General features: G+C 47.3%; 1 protein-coding gene across 1 annotated transcript; it reads right to left on the reverse strand.

Annotated features, from left to right (window-relative positions):
• Nucleotides 1–3,195: 3,195 nt before the first annotated feature.
• On the reverse strand, nt 3,196–4,119 carry LOC145987022 (uncharacterized). Its single transcript, XM_083121483.1, has one exon. The coding sequence runs from the start codon at nt 4,117–4,119 to the stop codon at nt 3,196–3,198; it is 924 nt and encodes a 307-aa protein (XP_082977609.1).
• Between the last annotated feature and the right edge of the window lie 201 nt (nt 4,120–4,320).

Genomic DNA, 4,320 nt, shown 5'->3' on the forward strand with positions numbered 1-4,320 from the left:
AGCGAAGGACGATTTGTTGAAATAGATGGCAATATCCAAAAACCTTTTGTTCCTTACATGAACAATAGCTCCAAATCCGATTATAAGAAAGTTGTTATATCTCTTTTTAGCATTAAAGAGAAATACATTTTTTTTAAAAAAAAAAAAATTATATTTATGCAAGCATATGTTTTCCCCTTTGCAACCGAGAACCAATAGTTGCTTTCGTTGTCAAGGACAAATCATCCACGTAGAACGTGCACAAGCAATAAATGGTCGTTTAGTATCTAATTTACGTGATGTTACTAAATTTGCAACATGTTCGAATATTTACTACATCGAGCACCTCAGATTTATTCTTTATTCAAATATTAAATACATACATTTTCCGAAACCGACTTTAAAATGTTTGCTGTTCAGTGTTGGACAATTGGCAACATCACAGGCACACTAGCGACATGTCTGGATTTGCCACGTTGCCAAACGTATTTCTTTGACCCAAGATCAGGATTTGATCTCAGATCGACAAATCGACAGTTAGCTTTATACAACATGATAGAAGCTTGAACTTAGTTCATTCCCGGATCGTAGGTCAAATCTGATCTCCAGTTAGGGATGTTTATACAACCGGCCCTATGTCTTCTGCTGGTTTCGCGAACGCTGCAACCTTCTTAACTGAGGTGTACTGAGCAGCAATTTCATTCCGTGACCCTTGACCAGGCAGGAACGTTTCTTCTACTTCTGTTTCTTGGTGAGCAACCCATCAAGAGCACCGAGAGACTTGAGGTTCGCGTATGGCCCTTGGGTTTCATGGTGATGGCATGTTATTTATATATCATGGGAGGCGAGGAAGAAAGTTCGCGCCTCAGACAATGCGATGAGGTGTGTGATGATGCTGTTTGTTTCCGAGTTCGACTCATATCAATCTTCCGTATATCGTCTCCTTCCTCACTCGCCTCATGAAGTTCGTCCATCCTATCGGCCAACTTTTCGCCTGCAACCCAAAAAAGGGCATCGGGATTCTGCAAGCTCTTCATACCGCTTTTTTTGCAAAGATGGTCCATAAGAATCTCGCACGGTGGACGAAATTCTGGCGCTATTTTGCTTAAGTCGAAGAGCTTCGCAACATCCTCACCTCCCTCGAACATGTACATAAATATTTTATGCAGCAGTTCTAGTGGTAGATCAGTTATACGAGTCGTCATTTTCACGGGGTGTTATTTATTTACAAGCCCCAGCCAAATTTTCGTTTTGTGTTCATGGCGATGGTCGTACTCAACGCAGCAACCCGTTCACCCAGCGAGGCATCTCTCCTGACAAGTCTCCCGAAAGTCGGTTGCTCTAACTTCCTATCGGCATCGTGACGTGCGTCGAGATCGGTGTGAGTGTTGTAAGCGATGTCGTAATCATTGCATGCAGCGTCCAGCGAATTCACGCCCTTGTCTCCTCTCTCCAATCGCTGTTCGAGTTTAGTGCCGGGGTCACAGTACTGGTAACCTGGCAGGTGCATCTCGAAGGGCAGCTTGTTGATAATGTCGTTCACGAGATCTCGAACCTCGGGCACGTTCCAAAATTTCGGAGGCAGGGTGTTGATGATCTTGATGAGGTACCCTATGCCTTTGCTGTCGTTCACAATGAAGTTGGCAAGCTTGGAGCTGATCATGTCCACGATGCCTACCTTCTCGTTGTGGAAATTACGGTTGTCAGCATTCTCTTCGCCTGCGATGACCAGCAAACTGTCCACGAGCTTCCTCACATCGTCCACCCACACAAACTCCTTGGGCAGAGTGTTGTAAGTTTGACACCGCTGCCTGTTTTGCCCTGGTTCCATATCGGCTTAGGTTCTTGTACTTTTCCCCGCTGCTGGATTTGACGCGATTCTGCGTTGCGTCGTTGTTTTGGTACAGGGCGTCCGTCATGTTCAAAATTTGCGTGTAACTTTGGTAATCCTTATCTGTGTAATATCTTGGCTGCTTTTTGGTGATGGTCTCCCACAGTCCCACCGTGCCGGGATACCTGGTCGAGCTGTTCTTCTCGCCCAAATATATTTTCACGTCGTCACCCTCGAACGTGACTTTCGATTTTCTAATCTTCCAAACTACACTCTCGTTGGGTTCCACGCTCTGATACAATCCGAACACTTCGTCCTTGTCGAATTTCCCAGTGCTCAGTTAATCTCTCGCCAACGGACCCAGCTCGACTAGCTTTTCCGAAGAGGTGCTACCTAGGGCCTGACGTCTCGGCGACGGTGCGAGTTCGAACGGAGTAGTGTGAATGCTAGATATCGGCGTGGGTACGGTATAATTTCGAGCAGCGAGCGGTACGAGCTCGTTGATCAACCCTTTGTTTTCCTCGGTGACATCTTTGATTTCTTTACCGAGTCCGCTGATGGCATCGATGATAGGTTGGTCCTGACGTTTTTTCTCTTCGTAAATTCCACGATTCTCTGATTCCACCCCTTGAAGTGTTTGCCAGGTAGTCGCGTAGCTTCAGGTTGTAGTCTGCAAGTTTGCGTTTCATCATCGTTTGGACGTTACGTTATCTTATATGACGTTGCAACGTTTGTAAAGTCGTTGATTTTATTCCTGTATTTTCCATCGTTCGGTTTCCTCGCCATGTCGATCGTCACAAATCCAAAGTCATCCCGGTTCCAGCACGACGCACAGAGTTTCGAAAATTCATTGTAGCTCAAATCTCCACCCACGTAGTCTTCATGCACGTGCTTGAGGTTGGTGGCATCCTGACGAAACAAGCACAAGAGGTTGGAATCGTCCCGAGGCAGCTGTTTGGGAATCTCGGAGAAGGTCTGCGCAAGGTAAATGCAGTCTGTACCTCTGTGGCGACCCTGGGTGAAGAAATTGTGAATCTCGTTCTGGTTTTCCAGGATCACGTCGTCAAAGACCGCTGCCGAATTTTCAAGGCAGCAGTCCAGCGATATCACTTCAGAAGCGAACGTGGCTATGCCCAGTCCCTCGTACAGTTTTGCCAGCTGCCGGTACTTGGGTTGCTCCAAACTTCTAGAGAAAACATACAGGTGCCTGTTCTTCGAATCCAACCAGTTGGGCGCGAGCAAAAAGTTGTCCACAACCAGAGTTGTCTTCCCGCATCCTGAAGGTTCAACAACGAGGCAGCAAATATTGTCGGGCAGCAGCTCGCCGTTTTTCCTAGTCTGACGTTCCCAGAGCGGCAGTCGCCTCACCACATTCCACGCACCAGTCACACGATCACCTCGTTCGCGTCGATCCAGCTTCTTTCCTCGAGTGGCAGCCATTTGACAAGCAGCTTCTTTCCTTTCCAGCGCAGGACCTTCTCGATGAGGTACGCGTCCCGATGTTTTGTCTTCGAGAGCTCCTCCTCGTAGAATCGCTCTTTCAAAATTTCGTTGAGAGCATCCTTTATTAGATATGTGTGCCTCGTTCCCGGCATGACCCGAACCACGGTGAAGAGTTCCGTGCTCCAGTTTCTAGTGAAGCCCTTCTCGAACGTGCGCTTGAACTTGCTAATCCTCACCTGGTCTCCTACTTTATATTTTGGTTTCTTGGTAGTAGGTCGGTACTTGGGACAGTAAACAGTGGAGATCAATCGCGCCACATCGGACTTGGACACGTCGGCAGGTTTCATGCGTATCGTACGGTGGACCGAGTTGTTGTAGTCGTTCACAAGTTCCTGCAGCACGTCGACCCACTTGTAGTTACCCTGAGTGTGAATTGTCTCCACATGTGCTGTTTCAAAGTTCGATTTCAGCGTTCCACGATGCTGGCTTTCAGGTCGCTGAATGTCGAGTAGTGTCAGACGTTGTGCTTTCGCATTAACTCTCGGAAGATCGAGTTGTGGAATTCCTTCCCGTTGTCCGTCTGTAGGAAGTGTGGCCGTCTGTTGGATTCCCGGAAGATCGAGTCGAAGGCTTCCGTGACGCACGCACCGGTTATGGCTTTCAGCGAATTTGGAAAACGTGTCTATGACGGTCAGAAGGTACTTGTGACCCTTGTTGACTTTGTGCAAATTCTTCAAATTACCGCTGCTCATTTCAACGATGTCCGCCTGCCACAGGTCGTCGATGCCCTTGGTGACCACCGGCAAGCGTTCGTAGTTGCGACGTGCTAGTTTGTGCAGCTCGTCCACGATAGCTTGCCTAGACATTGAGTGAGAGATTTCGTCGGAAGGAAAAAATTACGGATAACGGATTATCCTCCGGGTACAATTGTTTGACTTCGAAGAATAGTCTGTCTCCACTTTCGACGTGAAAAACAAATAATTGCTCGTCCTCGTGTATTTTATACTTGTTGCTCGCGCCGTCCCAATATGCAATCTGTATTTGAAGTGCTCTAAATACTCCGTTCT

The sequence above is a fragment of the Lepisma saccharinum genome, chromosome 4 (genome assembly GCF_977018435.1).
Source record: "Lepisma saccharinum chromosome 4, izLepSacc3.1, whole genome shotgun sequence".
NCBI classification, from domain to species: Eukaryota; Metazoa; Arthropoda; class Insecta; order Zygentoma; family Lepismatidae; genus Lepisma; species Lepisma saccharinum.